The sequence below is a fragment of the Aphelocoma coerulescens genome, chromosome 1A, assembly GCF_041296385.1.
Source record: "Aphelocoma coerulescens isolate FSJ_1873_10779 chromosome 1A, UR_Acoe_1.0, whole genome shotgun sequence".
Lineage (NCBI taxonomy): Eukaryota > Metazoa > Chordata > Aves > Passeriformes > Corvidae > Aphelocoma > Aphelocoma coerulescens.
In genome coordinates this window covers 30,488,225-30,504,914 of record NC_091014.1, presented here as the reverse complement: position 1 = coordinate 30,504,914, position 16,690 = coordinate 30,488,225, and the positions used below count along the sequence as shown (strand labels likewise).

General features: G+C 39.5%; 1 protein-coding gene across 3 annotated transcripts in view; it reads right to left on the bottom strand.

Annotated features, from left to right (window-relative positions):
• Positions 1 to 252: 252 nt before the first annotated feature.
• The window catches only part of PPHLN1 (periphilin 1), a 66,461-nt gene continuing 50,023 nt past the window's right edge, over positions 253 to 16,690 (bottom strand). For 2 of the 3 annotated variants that reach the window (XM_068997686.1, XM_068997678.1), the window contains exon 10: positions 253 to 3,954. In XM_068997686.1, the coding sequence (XP_068853787.1) occupies positions 3,745 to 3,954 (210 nt within the window). In that variant the 3' untranslated portion in view covers positions 253 to 3,744. The remainder of the gene's footprint in view (positions 3,955 to 16,690) is intronic. The other variant, XM_068997670.1, reaches the window with a different exon arrangement.

The window sequence follows — 16,690 nt, the reverse complement described above, 5'->3', positions numbered from 1 at the left end:
TATATGCTGAGCATGATGCTCTACCACCTGCGGTCAGCTGCGGGCAGCTGTCCTGGCTGTGTCCTCTCCCAACATGTTACACACCCCCCAGCATTGTCACTGCTGGGGTGGGCTGAGAGGCAGAAAAGGCCTTGATTCTGTGTAAGCTCTGCTCAGCAATAGCTAAAACATCCCAGTGTTACCAGCATGTTTCCAGGACAAGCCTGCAGCACAGCACCACTGCACCAGCTACTCTGAAGAACATTTAACTCCATCCCAGCCACACCCAGTACAACCTTCAGGACAGGGAAAAATACTACAGCAAAATATTATCCTTATCCTCATCAAAACTGAAAATCTTGCAGACAAGAGGGTGACAAGGATTTGGTCCTTCTCTGATATCCAGCATTACCCTCTTTCATATCAATAGTGGTTTTGTTGCTGATTTTCACCTTTACTGCTTACCCTGTCACTCAGAGCTGCCAACTTGCCCAAGTGAGGTCACAGAGGTAACCACTTCAGTCTTGGCAGATAGCACTGTATTTCCATACTCCTTCAATTTCCACCTTCTTTTTTTACTTTTTAAGAGTATCTGCAACATTAACAAGTGCTAGGAGTAATTTGTGTTTTCAGGAGCTCTGAAGATGACAAATTAAATTCCTCCATCACTACGTTTCCTTCCCCCACTGCTCTTCCTACAGCTTTCCAGAGCCCCATTGAGGCTGACCACTAGACCAGGGACAATTTATTTTTTTACATTGACATGAAGCTAATCCTGTAAAGCAAGCAAGACTAAAAGCCATGTTTTTTCCTTAAGTTAAGGGACTGCCATAGTATATTTTACTTACATCAACTGAAAGCATACGTCACAAAAGGTTAAATGCAAACATTCAACACAATGCCAAGTATTAGATGGAAAATCACTTACTTATCACTTACAAATGTGAATTAAACCTTCCACAGAAATAGCACTTATAAAAAATTCAAAAGACTCCTTAGTTCACAGGTAAAATTTAATCGATTAAAAAAAAAAAGTCAGATTAAGCAAAAGATTAGGTGTAGTGAATGGGGTTACCTCAGGCTGGCAGCCAGCCACCAGTGAGACTCCCCAGGGCTCAATTTTAGGGCCAGTGTTCTTTAATGGAGCTAGACAAATCAAATGTACATTGAGTGAGTTTGCTGATGATACTAAAGTGAGAGGACTCCCTTAAGAGTAGAGAAGTCCTGCAGAGAGATCCAAACAAACAAACGAGCTGGGGGGCATCACCAGCTGCATGGAGTTTTAACAAGAGCAAGCGCCAGATTCTCCACCTGGAACAGGGCAGTCCTGATCATCCGTAAACTTGGGAAATGAGAAGTTGGATGCAGCCCTGCAGTGATTTGGGGGTCCCGGTCCATGGCAAATTAAACATGAGTCAGCAGTGCCCTGGCAGCCAGGAGGGCCACCCGTGTCCTGGGTGCATCAGGCACAGCATCGCCAGCCGGGCAAGGCAGGGGATTGTCCTGCTCTGCTCTGTGCTGGGGCAGCCTCACCTCGAGTGCTGGGGCAGTTTTGGGCACCACAATATAAGAAGGATATAAAGTTATTGGTGTGCCCAGAGAAGGGTGATCAAGGAGGAGACTGAGGGGTGACCTCACTGCATTCTACAGGTTCCTCAAGGTGGGCAGCAGAGGGGCAGGCACTAAATTCTCTCTGGTGACCAGTGACAGGACTCAAGGAAATGCAATGAAGCTGCATCAGGGGAAGCTCAGATTGGACATGAGAAGGTGAGCAGGCTCCCCAGGGAAGTGGTACAGGCCAAAGCCTGCCAGAGTTCAAGGAGCATCTGGACAATGTTCCTAGTGGTTCAGCAAGGAGCAGGGAGCTGGACTCAACCATCCCTACAGGTCCCTTCCAACTTGAGATATTCTATGATTCTGTGACTGTAACCTTAGGTCTTACTTTACAGAAAGCACTTGAAAACTTGGATACTTTTATAATAATAAGCTTAATCAGGCTTCTAACAAAGGAAACTCCTAACAAACTGTACAGTAACAATGGAGATTTTTAATCAAAAATATACTACACACAGTTTTATTATTTTTTCCCATTAGCATTTCTAAACCAAAGTAGAAACTCAGATGTACCATTCTGAAGGCTCTCAGTCCTGAAGGCAAGTAGAGAAGTGCTGTAGTTATGCTTCAGCATCAGAGAAGACTTTGATCTCAATAAACCAGGTTGTTGCCAGAAGGGGTGGGTCAGGTCTCACTACTATGTCACAGCAGCTTGCCTCTCCTCCCCTCTCTCCCTCGCCAAATTATCATCCTGTGGGATCCATGAGCTGATTCTCACTCACTGTGCAGCCCACACAAGTGGTCCCAGCTGCTAACAAGGGTAGTAGTTGTAGATCATCTCCTTTGAGCAATGTGAACTCTTAGAAAACAAGAAAAGCCAACTGCAAAACCTCCCCTTACTGACCTGAGAACTAACCAGGCATCTCAGGAATCTGATGCAATGCATATTTAATACACCACATCAAGATTTGCATGTGCAAGATGCTGTGACACACACGGTACCTTGTACATGCAAAATCATTGCTATTTAATTTATGTTTCTGCACACCATTCTGATGAAATCTGGAAGTAATGAGTTTGGTTATCAGTCCTTTTACAGAGTTTCATATGTTCTAAATGCAAGTGTATACAAAACAATCATGCTTACACTTACCTCTTTGTGATTATGACTCAAGTTACCCCTTTCCTAAAATGTTCACGAAAAAACCAGTATCTTAAGAAATGCATTAAATTGCCTGGATTTCATTGAGAGCCTCTTGGCTTTCCTCAACCACTGTTCCAGAACTGCAAGTTGTTCTGTCTTTCACTGCCCACTTCCCTTGCCCATCCTCGACACCCCAATTCCTGCTCCTTCTTGAAGCTGGAAATGAAGATTACACACAGCTTCCTTATAGTTAAAACTAATGGATGAAAAGGCTTGAGAAGTTGTAAGTGGGGAGAGGGACACAGTAGGAAAAGGGACCTTTCCCTGCTCAGTGGCTGCCTGCAGCTATATTCTGTACAGTGTAGTCAAAAACAGAGCAAATAGTAACAAAAAATGGAATCCATCCTACATAATACTGCTTACTAGTAATGAGGCATGATATGGAAAACACCAAAACCTAAAAGGCATTTGCAGAACCTGCAATTAGAACAAAAATACAGCACTTCTTACATCAAGTAGTTAATTGTTCTGGCAGTCAGAGACTAGAGATAACCCCTAGTGTAATTTTACAGAATTAATCTGAATTTTAAAATTAAACCGGAATAAATAATTTAAATCATAATTGTGACCAATTTTGCAAGTTTTCCCTTCCTATAGTATGTATAAGACATATTTGTGCATAACTTGAGGAATGAGAGCGGCTTCGTGTAATTTTAATAAAAAATAGAATGTTTCAAGTTACTTGTAAGCATCAAAACATAAGTGTACAGACATCAGACTGATCATTTTCTCCAAGGTAACCGTGTAGAGGTTTCAAAAACAGTTTGTTGCTTTACAGCACTTTTGAAAAGAACATCCTTTCAAAGGAATACATGACAACAAGAACAAATGTAGGAAGAATACAATCGTGGAGACCACAGGGGACAAGGGAACAGCCACCTGAGCTATTACAAAGGAGCACAGGCCTTGGGTTCAAACCTTGAACAAGAGCTCCTCTTTCCCCGCAAAAGCAGATTTATGTACTGTGGCAGACACAATGCAGAGGACCCAAAAGCATACTCTTGTCCTTAGTATGAGCCCTCTTTGAAAGACTCTGGTACATCTTGGTTGGCAGCATCGTACTGAGCAATGAAATGTTTGAGTTCTTCAATGCATCGCTCACCTATTTCATGCAAATTCTGCCTCAGGGCAAACTGAATGGACTTCTCTAATGATGGATCTTTATCAATTAGCATCTTCACTACCATGCCAAAGGTTTCACAGTCTTGTCTGTAGACCTAGAAACAACACATTTTAGGAAATTATTAAATGCAAGACCCTTTACACATTAGCACACCAACAACCTCATTGAGTTAGATCCAAATGTAACAAAGGATATTGGATATAACGTGCGTTTCAGCTGTAAAACTTACTGGCCATTTCCTCTCTCCTGACCTGTGCTAATACAAATGTAGCTAGCTCAGCGCTATCTGGATACCTAAAATAACTTTTATGGGATGAAATGCCATAAAAGAGAGATTAAGTTCCCCTTGCAGCAATATTTAATAAAAAAAGGTAGAGCAGAGTACAAATACTAAACCATATTTTCTTTTCAATTCAATATATTTAAAATTAAACTTTGGAATGTCTAGCAATCTCAATCTTCATACAAAGCACAGATAATTTAGTTTGTTATCTTTCCTAATACTTTAAATACAAGTTGTGTTTAAGTAATTTCACCAAATTTTGCTTGTTTTATATGTGTTTCTTGTAGAAGTCCTTGACAAAGATGACTTTAATTAGTTTGGATTGCACTGGTGATTCAGTCACTAAGGATTAAAGAAGTCCTGGCAGTGGTTTACCTGAACCCATCTGACCTTCTCCCACAGGGAATGAAGAGTCTGCAAGTCAGTTATGCACCACATTTGAGGTGAAGTAACTTTTCATTATCACTGCAACTGTTTTTCAGCAACATATGACCACACTCTTACGCAGCTTCCAAAGCAAGTCAATGACATTAAAGTTTTTTTTCCAGATTCCAGCTAAGTTTATTAATCTACATACCCAGCAAAAAAAGGAACTTCGCAAAGTCTTCCAACTGCTAGATGCAGTTAATTTTCAAGGCCAATTTCCACTTAGAAAATACATTAGCTTTTTGAATGAAGATAAGTAAGTTTTCTATCTCCATATATCCTTTTTTGAGGAAAAAAAGCTAAATGTTGATATTCTTCAAAGTATGATTATATTTTAGTATTGTCTGCTTGTCTTAGAACATTTTTTTCACAGAGATGTGCAACCCTTTCCTTTCACATTTATCTGTATTGTGGACACAAATGGTACAACTGTATATAAGCAATTCCCCATTACTAAAAATTAAAGAAAAAACTGAACAAAACACACCCATCCCACCCCCAATGAAAACCCACCAAAATAACCCATATATGAACCAGTCTGAGGTCAGCTCAAGCATATTGATGTCAGAAAAACAGTAAAAAAATCCCAACATTCTGCACAAAACTAAACAAACACAAACTATTCTTAGAAACACAATGATTATCATGATACCTTCAATATGCTTAATAACATACTCTGGGTAAACAGTTTAAAATCAGACCCACTTTTCAAACACTGGTTGGCAAACAAAAGAAAACCTTTAGGCAGACACTAGTCTTCAGTGGAGAGTAACAAGTCAAAAAGAAGAGTGCAGCCCAAACCAAACTTGAGCTAAACATTTTTAAGTGTGGAAATGCACATGGCATTTTCTCAGAGAGGGGTTTATAGTTCTTTGGTAATAAAATAACAGCACAAAACCCAGACTCTGAGAGCTCATGCTCCACAGCAAGTAAAACATGGTACTTGGTAAAACAACTTCAAACAGAGAAAATCTGCATTACTTTTTTCTCTCTTCCCAAAGAAAAAGCTCAGGAAAAATCGCTGTCTCTGATTAGCCATATGACAGATGGGATTTTGCTTAAGCTAACCTTTCAAGTACTTGCACATGCTTGCTCACACCTTCACGGAATGATTTCTGAAATGGTTTTTCTCCCCAAAGCCATTATGCGTTGGGGAAAATAGTTGATTTTTTTTTTTTATTGCATATCTGTTTGACCTATTTTATCACAAAGTGGTCAGACCAAGGATGTGTGAATGATCTTCCACAGGTACACAAACAGAGTAACCGTGAGTCTCCAGAAGACCCTGACACTAAGAGACAACACAGATACATTGCCCCGCCTTCTGCATGGGGAGGCACCCGAGGCTACAACTGAAGGAAATGCTCTGCTTTTCATGGGTCTTCAAACTAATGGCAAATAGTGCTGCTACTTCTCCCACACACCACAAAGAACTAACCCAGATTAAATTCTCTGACTCCTAGCATATAAGTATTTGCTTGATCTAAGCACATTTTTCTTCCAAACTCTTACAAAAGAAGACATGGAAGAGAATCAAGAGAGCCATTGTCGTCACTGCATCTGCAGTCAGAAGTCACTCTGCCATCACAACAATCTCGAAACTAAACACCTTCACAAAGAGATGAACCTTTTCAATACTTTGTGACAAAAGACTTAAAAAAAATAGAATTTACCTAAATTAGGGGAAGAGGGCAAACGTGGAGCAAGAAGACAGTTTTAACAACAGAAAACAAAGAAAACAGCTCAGCTCCTCTAACAATAATTGAGCAATTTTCTCTCTACAATCTTTTTGCCCCAGCTGCTAATTCTGATCCTCCTGGTACAATCTGCCTCCTTCACTATTGTGCTGATAAATCTATTTGTATAGCTGCAACGTCCCAATTGTGCTGATAAATCTATTTGTATAGCTGCAACATAAATTGCATCACTGAGATGCTCCCTTTTAAAATTACTTCCCCCCCCAAGTAATGTGATTCAGTGATTCAATTCTAAAACCAGATGCATCAGCACAACTGAAAGAGCTGTGAGCCATGGTCTTAAAGTGAAAACTTCACAAACCAGTCTATACCTGAAGCCAAGACACAACTACCAACTTTCAGAGATAAATTACTATGCTTTACAGAAGGAAATTGAGATTATCAATTACAAGAGTATCAATACAGAATACGTTAATTACAGCTTAATGGTACAATCAACTATTTGAAAAATTTGTGAAAGCACTGAAAGCTCTTGAAAGAGGAGGATGGTGGCATGGCATTAACATCTATCAGAATACATGGAGGCTATTTCTGAAAAATAAGCTGAGAATGTGATGCTTGAGGAAGAAAGAAAACTGCAGAAAATATTCCAACCAAGCAAAAAGAGTTCTGTTGGAGAAAAATACTGGAAGAACTTGTGACCCAACAAGGTATGAAAAGAACCCTATCTTTAAAATTCCAGCTGATACTGATTTTGAGCTCAGACCATGGAAAGCTCATCTGTAAACATCTGGAACTAAAACGTGAAAATGATTCCATGTGTGGGGAAAGAAGTTTTTAAAATTAAAAACAAGAAAGGGAATGATACCAGTGAACTGATTATTCTGTCTGACATATAAATCAGATAATCCTGAAAACAGCTAGAGCCATAGGGTGATCATTTACCGAGGCCCTAGCATACATTTATTTTCTGACCTAAGTTACAGCACCAGCATAATGGAAAGAGCATGTAAAACTTTAGTAAGCAGATGAAGGAGAAGTAGAAACAGCTGTTCTGCTTCCAATACATGAATATATTTATTTTATATACACATGCTCTATATAGCTATATATACATGCAGTCTTGCTTTTTCTGTGCATGACAAGTATTTAAGCTGAATTCAAGTTCTTTGAAGTGTTTTCCAAAATCAGCATATCTAGCATCTGTGAGGTCAGAGGATCACAAATATGCATACTTTTATATTATTCTCATGGAATTTTAGCTCTTCTTATTGTTACATGATAAGTACATAGAGACTTTAGCTGAGATAAGGCCTTTGCCGTGCCACTCTCTGTGTAAGTACTTGATGCAAATATAAAGTTGTGATGCACCTGCAATATGTTAGTGAAGACACCTCATTTATTTGAGAAAGCTAAACTAAAACTTGTGCTTAGAACTGTTTAAATACAGCTGAAAGACACTTACTTCCAGACCTAGTTAGAGAAATGGAGATGTCAGTTGCCCAGGTTGGAGGTGATTATTCTGCCTAGAACTCCCCAGGCAGAATGAAACTTTTGAGAACTCCCTCATCTACACCAAGTTTTCACAGTGAACTTCAAAGTGCCATCAACAGTGTCCTAAGTTACATAATGTATGACACTGACATGAAAGAAATTATGGATACCACACACTCTCTTCTTCCAGCTCAGCTGTGGAATGTTAACCTCTGAACAGGAAGAAATAGGGGCAGAAGCAAGCACATGGGGACTGCTCATGTCTTTGAGTGCTATATCCCTCTTCCAGTGATAATGTAAAAATGGTTTTAGGCTTAAACCAAAGAAAAACATATTGGATGGCTTTGCTGATAGGTGAAATTATACATTTCTAGGGAATACCATGACAACATGCCTACCACTCACTGACAAAGTCCATATAATTTTCTTTTTCTGACTAGCACAGCACCATGGTTTTCCCCAAAACTGTTCCAGAGCCGCATGTGCACTTTGTGCAACAGAGCTGTTGGACAACATAAACAGTAGTGACAACGAAAACTAGAACTTAAGATGTCCTCCCATGCAAATGACTATAGGTTGCAGAAGAGTTATAAGAGCAATCTTGAGCTCAAAGTCTTGCATACCTGGCCAAAAACCAGCTTTATTTTAACAGCAAGAGCAGACATGGTATTCAAAGGGGATGAGGACAAGCCTTATTTCAACCCATGCATCAAGTTTCCCCAGCTTAGATCAATGGTCTGTGCAAAGGAAAGTTTTTTAACTTCTCAAGGTGACTCAGAACAGCTAAAACCACAGAATCTGTTCTAAACAGGCTTTGAGGAAATGGGAGACAAGAGAGAAGTTCTCTGATGATTGGAATGACTTTATGGAAGACTGGTCCCACCAGGATAGTTAGCCTCTGTATCTCTCATGTCCACAGCTTGTAGAAAGTAGAACTGAGTAGCAAACGGGAGATGTAAATTTCTCCTGTCTCAGAAAGGACTCACATGAATCTCCACATCTCATTTCTGGGAGAACTGTTCTAACGGATGTGCTCTAGTTTATATGCAGGTATTAAAACATTTTCCTTTCCAGATATGGTTTTGAATGAATATGACACTATGTCACTTTTTTTGAATGCTCTTGGCTTCATGCACACATGAAAGCCTCTTCAGTAGAATTCATCTAAGGACTTGCATATGCCAGGCTTGAGCAGCTACATGCAGGAGATGAGGAAACTCCAGTGCAGAAGGGGTACGGTACTTCTGCTCACAAAGACAAGCAGGACCAGCAGACATCGTAAGGACCACATCCATTAGGTGGATAGGATGATTTAGCAAGTAAAATTGATGCCCATGATTTAATCTGTAATTTCCAATACCCTGCTCTTTTCCTCACAGCCTTTCCTGGATTTTTTGAATATTCTTAGCATTCCATACATTTCAAGATTCATCTAACACTCTCTCGCCTCCACCAGAACTCCTTCAGAGCAACACGACGCAAGCCTAGGCTATCTGAGCAGCTCTGCACCATATGCACACAGCCCACCATCAGTGCCTGTGAGTCAGTACTCACCTTCAGAGATGCCTGCTCTCAGCTCCTCATCCAAGGGCCAGCGATCCCCAGGGCTCAGTTAACACAGGGGAAGGAGCTGGGTTGTGGCTCAGAAGCCATGTTAAATAGCCTGCAACCTTTAGATACTAACTCACTTTGAGAAGACCCAACACGCCCAGCAATCACAATTTTGCATCTGTGATTCATGCAAGGACTCATTTAATATATTATCTTTCAGAAGACAGGAGCTTTTCAGTTACTAAGAGCATATTTCCCACAAGTATCAAATACTCCATGCAAGGAGGAAAGAAGCAACATGCTCACTGGCAGTTTGATTTCTCACAAAGGCAGAGCATGAACATGCAGAGCAAAAGTACAGCACTAGTTTGAAAGCTATACCATGTCCATTCCAGACACTCCATGAGAAAACTGCTGGAAATTTCCCTTGATTCAGTGATGCCCCAGAGTCCCCCTATGCTGGACAGAGATAACAGCTTTTGTTCCCTCACCTAAGCCATGATAGCTGGGTTGGTATAGCCCTCTGGTGGTATAAACTGGCTTCTTATTTCCCCTCCTCAGCAGACCTAAAGTAAGTCTGACAAAGCACTCTTCGATTAACCAAGCCACATCTATGCCAGGTTTTCCCAGCACGGGTGAGACAGACTATGAGGTATAATTTTTCTTCTACTCCTAACTAAAAACAATACTGAAATATTTCATAATGTAGACCTAACTCTAAGCTGATTGCATATGCAGTCAAATTTGCATTTTAATTGTGCATGTAAGCTTAAGCAAATTGGGAAACTACTAAACATTGAATTGCCACTATCACAGCTTATTCTCTGTCGAAGACATCTTTTAAAAGGAATTACTACCTCTCCCCATATCTCTTCTTTTTAATTTATTTATATGCTATCTTGGAATGTTTTTCAACCATGCAAATTTGATTTCAGTAACTTACCCAAAATTTGCTCTTCCAAACTACAATAAGTTAATCCTCTACTGAAAGAGTACAGAGAAATTTTCATCACTGCAGTGGCAATATAATTATACTGTTATGAGTACAAAATATAAGTTTAAAGCTCCACAGTGCAAAGAATGCTCAGAACTGTCATTAAACCACTTGCAGACAATTTTCATGATCAAGACATTTAAAACTGATTTTCAACCAAGATGAACTAATTTTTATGGTTAGAAAAAGCTAAATTAACATAGAACAAATTCAATGCTTGGTTACAATAGCATACAGTTTACAATGGCATACAATTTTAAATTATAAAATATCAACAAGTGTACTCTATTCCTTTCTTAAAAACACACTAACAATTTTGCCCTGTACCATGTAATATTTTCTGCACCCATTAATCAATGTGTTTATAGACCAATTAGATACTCATTGAAATGCAAATTGGAGGAAACAAGTTATTTAACATATTATGTAATAATGAACAATTTCATGTTAATTTGCTTCTTACTGAAGACATGCAAAACATTAAAGTTATTTGCACTTAAATGCAGTTCTTCCTCCCTTTCCAATGAAACTTTCAAGTTCCTTTTTAGGAACTTCAATAGATTTAATCAACTTAGAATGTAAGCCCACCATTTTTGGCATCTAAATATCTGACAGAAAAGTCTCCTGGAAGCCCCTTGTGTAGAACAGAGGCTGACAGAGCCCTCACTTTAAAAGAGACAGGAATTCAGATTTGAAGTCTGCTTTGTCCTCAAGGACCAGGATTGGCAACATGTGGGGGCAGCAGGTGAGCAGAGCACAGCAGGGACAGATGCTGGGAGCCACAGTGTTTCTGTTCAGCTGGTTTACAGCCCTCTGCTCCTAGATCACAACATCATTCATCCCTTTGACTAAACTAATCTGATAGAGGAAATGCAGTCTGAAACAATGCCATCACAAGGCTTCCCCTCCATTTAAAAGTAGAATCCTAGTATGAAAAGAGATGAAAAGCGCTCTGTAAAATTGAGGGGTGGGTGTCTGTGTTAACAGTGGCCAACTCTCCTGAGTTTACAAACACATTTTCAAGGCTGAAAACCCTGAAGAGTTGGCTTGGGTCCTGAGACACAACCCTGGTCTTTTACATGCACTGGGAAGAAAACATGCAGGCAGAATTATTTACCTGTGTGAATCAATTACCTCCAGTTTAAGCTCAAGACATCATCTAGATACTGCTTTGCTTCATACCATGCCCCTCTTGACACCTGTGCAATTACAGCGAAGCCAAGGGGTTCGAAATGGGGTGGAGCCCACCACTGCTTCAGAAAGCCCATGACTGGCTGCAGCATTCCATGGCTGCCCACGTCAGCCTCCTCTGCCCACGGCTTCTGCTGTGCAGGGCTTGGCCCCTCAGCAACAATCATACCTCTGTAGAGAGGCGCCACACCTCCTCAACTCCCTTCTTCTTCCCTTCACCATCCAAACAAAAAATTACACCTTTTTGTGCATTTCCACAATGCTTATAGAGCAATCTAAAGATTGACATACAGCTTTTGTATGGCACTGTTGAGGAGACCTAAAGAACAATATAATTAAAAAGCAATAAAAAGTGAAGTCCCTCAGCAAGGGCAATATGTGTTTACAGCTCCGTTTACCCAAGGACAGATCTGTAGAGCAAGGCTGCATAATTCAGAACCAACACAGCAGAAGTTGGTGCTATTTAGAAAACAAGAGTTTTAATTTATGAAAACTTACAAATTCCAAATAGTTACTCATTGCATTAAAACTACTACACAAGAGTTTTCAATAAGAAGCAAGAATTTATTTTAAATATATTGCTAGGAAATCCATGTGTTTAATATTTTTTTAATACTAAGGTGGAAGACTTGACACAAATGTTTAAATGAACAAGAACTGGTACACAACAGAAATGTACACGATGATACACTTCATTTAATGTTACATTTTGGCAACAGCAAGTGTATCATTACTTCTTCAAGAAATGCCTTGCTTAGTCAAGCAGAAGTAGCTCCCACGTGGGAGAGCAAGAACTATTATGTTACATGGTTTTACTGGAGATAATTCTTTACTAAACCAATCAGACCACATAATAACAGCATTCTAACACCAGCTACAGGCCCTTGGAGACCAGTTTGTGTGTGGCCTAGATTTCATAGGCTTCTTTACAACAGATGTGTTGGATGAGGGTAGTGTTACTTCATATATTAACTTGTGTGTTCCTTAGGTAGAACAGCAGTATGAGTCTAAATTTTGCCTCTTACATGTTCTTCGTACAGAAGGTGTGTGCCCTGTGCAAGGAGATGATAAACCTGAAATCCAAAAAACCCATTGCAATAACAATTCAGAAGTTTCTAAACCTCGCTGAAAGTACTGATGATCTCTTGAAGACGTGTCAATGACATCTTTTCAGCTCGTGTATAAGAATACCCAGCTGTGTGTTTAAGAATGCCCTGGTACAAACAACTGTGCAGCCAAGTCCAAAAGTTGTAAAAGGGCAACTATTTATATATCTGATAATTTCTCTTTGTTCTATAATAATACGCAAACATAGAAACTGTATTTTTGTAGGAGCATAAATGAAAACAAAATCTTAAAAATTCTTCTCTCCAACAGATGCTAGAAAACTCCCATTACCTGAAATACACTAGCTCAGGATCAAACAGGAAATAATCAGCCTTATGCCAAAGGAAGGGCCTCACCCTACAACTTTTTATTTATAAAATACTGAATTGATGGAAAGCCACTTCCTAAATCTGCTCCACGGTAAAGTTATTGCTCCATCCAAAACAGGAAGGGTGAAGTTTATCTACAAAAGACTCTATGTTAATTCTCTTGTTAAAAATGCTTTAAATAATTTTCAGTTACGTCCACTGACCATAAAGGAAAGTGATATTCATTTAAGCTTCAGCAGAATGGGCTATATATTTTAACAGCAACAATAAAATGGCAAACTAATCTTTCTTGTTATCAAACCACACAAATATTTCGTAGGAAATGTACAGTAGTTCAAAATCCACACAGATCAACTGTGTTGAAGTCAAGATCAAAAATTATGCATTTGATTTTACCGAAAACTGACTTGTGATGACTCAGTTTCCCTCAACAAAAGTTGTCCCACTTTCAACAAATATCCTCAGCTACAAATATTCTCAGATTCAACAACATTCTGCATTAAGTGGGCTCATTTTTGTTAACGGGCAAGACAGCATTTTATCCTGAGGTGTGGATTGTCTGTATTTTCTCCAATTGCACAATGAAAATAAGCAGCAATAGAAAGAAATAACTAAAAAAAAACCCTTTCTTTCCAATTAAGAGTAACTCTGAGCAGATCAGTTACACAATTAACTGGCAGCAGCATTGCTAATACAAACTCAAAACTGGTGGATCTATGAGTTTAAGAACCAGTCCTTATATGAGAAAATTTCCTTCCCATCACTAGATAAAGAGCAACTTAAATTTTTTTTTCTTTAATGGTTAAAAATACGCTAAGGCAAGTTTGACATTGCATGCCAAAGGGTAGGTTTTTTCATCACACATGCAGCATAAAGAAAATACTACATAAAACAAGTAAACTACTGTATGTAATGGACAGCTTTTCAGAAAAGCAACAGCTGCAAGAAGAAAAACAATTACTTCGATTACCAACATTTTATGGCTTAGTTTATGTTTAACCTTACTGCTTCTGAAGGTTTAGAATTACTTCACACATTATATTAGCCTCACAAATCAGTTTTATTAGTACCTCAATAATGAATCAAATTTTTTTCATGTCCAAGTTACTGTCCTGCCTTTACCCTTGAAATAGTCACTCATCATTTCTTTTAAGTACTCATTTCAAATGTAAAACCAAATAAATTTAAAAGTAAATTATTTTGGAGGACTTCTCTAATCTTTCCTTAGCTTGTGGATAGGTATCTTTTTCCACATGCAGCTGTGATGGGTGAAAAGGCTATTCCCGCTTCCCAGCTGTCAGCATCCCTACGCCAGAAACCATCACCCCACTTGTTTGTGTGAACCAGTAATATACAGGAGTACTTCTAAAATGAATTCTTAGGCAAAACCAGTCTGATTAGGTCACATGCTAGGATATCATCTGGGCTGCAGGGCGGAATCTCCTATCCTGGGTGAGAAAGTGATGAGCAGCTATGGATAACATCTAAAGAGGACATTTATCTATAGCTTTACACTAGTGTGTCCACCTTGAGCTTATCTGGAAACACACACTGAACTTCCACCTAATCCAGACAGACAAAGCACACAGGATCTCTGTTTAAATGTCTGCATATCTAAGTATGTAACTTCAGTCAAATAGAAAATATATACAGAAACAGAACATAAAGCTGGCACAATGGCTGGGGTTGGAGCAGGTCAGAGAACCTGTATGATGAAGCCTCATTTCTTACTGAAAATATGTTCATTCCTCCTATGTTTTTAGCATTCAACACACAAACTATCTCTCCTTCTGAATCTGTTCCCACAATTCTAGTTATTTCCATGTCAATTTGGAAGCAGAAATCTGATCCAAAAATTGGTAAAAACAGAAAGCACGTCTCTCCCTAAAGAGAAAGTCACAAGGAGTAGAGATTAGTCTTCTATGGTTAGTAAATCATATGTCTTAGGGCAGCGATTATCAACTGTGGGTGCAAGGGAATGTAGTACAAGTTCTTCATTTACTGAGTGGATATACCACTGACTGTATCCCATAGTACTTGGAATTAATTATTCTGTAAGTTTGGGTTACACTCATAAGCAATATTGAAGAATCACAGCGATCAGCTGGGTCAAAAGGGCTTGGAAATCACTGGTCTTTTTCATTGTGGAAAAAAAAGCCTATTTTGTACTTGGAACACATCTTCTAAGAACACTGGCTTTCTACAGTGTTTCTACTGGCTTTTCTTTACAAGCTTTTCTTAATGAGATAGTTAAGCAAGGCTGCAGCATTTCAGCACAAGAACTGTTACCTATCAAACTCATTAAAGGAATGTCTGCCCTATTCAATCCAGTGTCACTGAACATTTTCCAGAAGTTGTCTGATGGGGTGGGTGAACTGACAGAAGACAGATTGGGAACAAACTTGGCAAGATATTCATATATCATGAATACACACTCATGACTTCTTGAAGTGTTTGCTTGTCTTCAGATTCTGGCATCCACTGAAAAGCTTTGATTCTTTTTGAATCTGGCTTCAGCCTGTCCTTATAAAAAGGGAGAAGAAACTGGGATCATCAAATACTGTTCTGTGTTGGGGTTTCTTTTTGAGACAGTTTTTGAGAGCTTTAGCTCTGTATTCTTCAGACAGCTTAGGGCAGCTTTCTGTAATCCCTGACACCACAAATTTTGCTAGCAGCATGATGCAACAAATCCACCAAGTCAAAAAATAACAGAGATATAGCCAGTACCCAAGAAATAAAACTCAGAATCACAGAATCATTAAGGTTGACCTTTAAGATTGAGTCCAGCTGTAAACACAACACTGCCAAGTGCACCACTAAACCTTGTTCCTAAGTGCCATATCTACACATCTTTCAAATACCACCATGGATATTGATTCCGCCACTCCACTGGGCACCCTGTTCCAATGTTTGGCAATTGTTTTGGTGAATTTTTCCTAATATCAAATTCAAACCTTCCCTGGTGCAACCTAGAGCCTTATCCTCTTGTCCTGTCACTTGCTGCCTGGGAGAAGAGACTGACCCCCATCTGGCTACAACCTCCTTCCAGGCAGTTGTAGAGAGTGATAAGGTCTCCCCTGAGCCTCCTTTTCTCCAGGCTGAACAACCCCAGCTCCCTCAGCCACTCCTCGTAAGACTTGTGTTCCGGGCCCTTCACCAGCTCCGTTGCCCTTCTCTGGACATGCTCCAGCACCTCAATGTCCTTGTTGTAGTGAGGGGCCCAGAACTGGGCTGGCCCCTGTACTGGTGCCCAGTACAGGGGGACAATCACTGCCCTGGCCCTGCTGGACACACTAATACTGACACAAGGATACTAGCAGTCTAGGCTCAGTCTTCTTGGATTTACTTCTTGAAATATCCTATTTAACTATAAACAGGGAGGCTGACTATGGTACCAGTATTTGTTTACCAGTAACAGCAGTAAAGCATCATGTAAATTAAAAAGTCAATGAAAAAAAAAAAGCTAGAACAAACCAGCAGCTGCCTCAAACTCTGACAACTTCCTCCAGGTTACAGATTCATTGAGTATCACCAGCAGCATTATGAATTATAGTCACTTCAGAGATACAGCAAATTCTGCCTCTGGCCAATACTTCAATGTGTAGAACTTCACTCTGGTAAACCACACAGACAACTGAAGGTATGGGGGAGTTATTTAACTAAACACTTCATGAAATTTCAAATTACCACCACCATGTCTATGATTTGAAGGGATCCCCAAATAAATAGAAAATCTGTCAAAAATCTGCAAAGATACT